Raw genomic sequence first — 404 nt, forward strand, 5'->3', positions numbered from 1 at the left:
GTGGCTGCTGTGCGCCGGCACGGGCTCTCCGTGTACGTGCCCCGGTCTTTGGTGGAGGTTGTGCTGTTTTGGTGATTGACCTCATCACTCAGGCAAACGTGGTCGTGGGGAGGGGTCTGCTCACCTGGAGCGAGAGGAAAATGGCATTGACAGCCCTGCAGAGGGTGATGCTCCCTGCCAGGGAAGGTGGCCAGGGATGCCACCCAGACTCAGGGTAGACGTGCACCTTGCATCCATGTAGGAAGCTTTCCCCAACCTCCTGCTCCAGCAGCACTTGCCCCAGGCTCCTGAGAGCCACAAAAGGGTTCAAGGAGAGAGAGACTCACCCGTTTTCAGAGGGGACGATGACCGGGACACCCGCTCCTGCCAACTGTGCTTTTTCCCCAGAGAGTTGTTATTCCGAG

The 404-nt window shown here is 59.4% G+C and overlaps 1 protein-coding gene across 1 annotated transcript in view; it reads right to left on the reverse strand.

Moving 5' to 3' along the window:
* Window positions 1–404, reverse strand: part of LOC104533011 (C-Jun-amino-terminal kinase-interacting protein 1-like) — a gene marked incomplete at its 3' end in the record, with an annotated part of 3,091 nt that overhangs the window by 794 nt on the left and 1,893 nt on the right. The window contains 2 exon segments of the mRNA XM_029087559.1: window positions 1–124; window positions 327–400. The exon segment at window positions 1–124 is cut by the window's left edge and continues 794 nt beyond it. Of these exon segments, the coding sequence (XP_028943392.1) occupies window positions 1–124; window positions 327–400 (198 nt within the window).

The sequence above is a fragment of the Antrostomus carolinensis genome, unplaced genomic scaffold (assembly GCF_000700745.2).
Source record: "Antrostomus carolinensis isolate BGI_N321 unplaced genomic scaffold, ASM70074v2 scaffold27931, whole genome shotgun sequence".
NCBI lineage: Eukaryota > Metazoa > Chordata > Aves > Caprimulgiformes > Caprimulgidae > Antrostomus > Antrostomus carolinensis.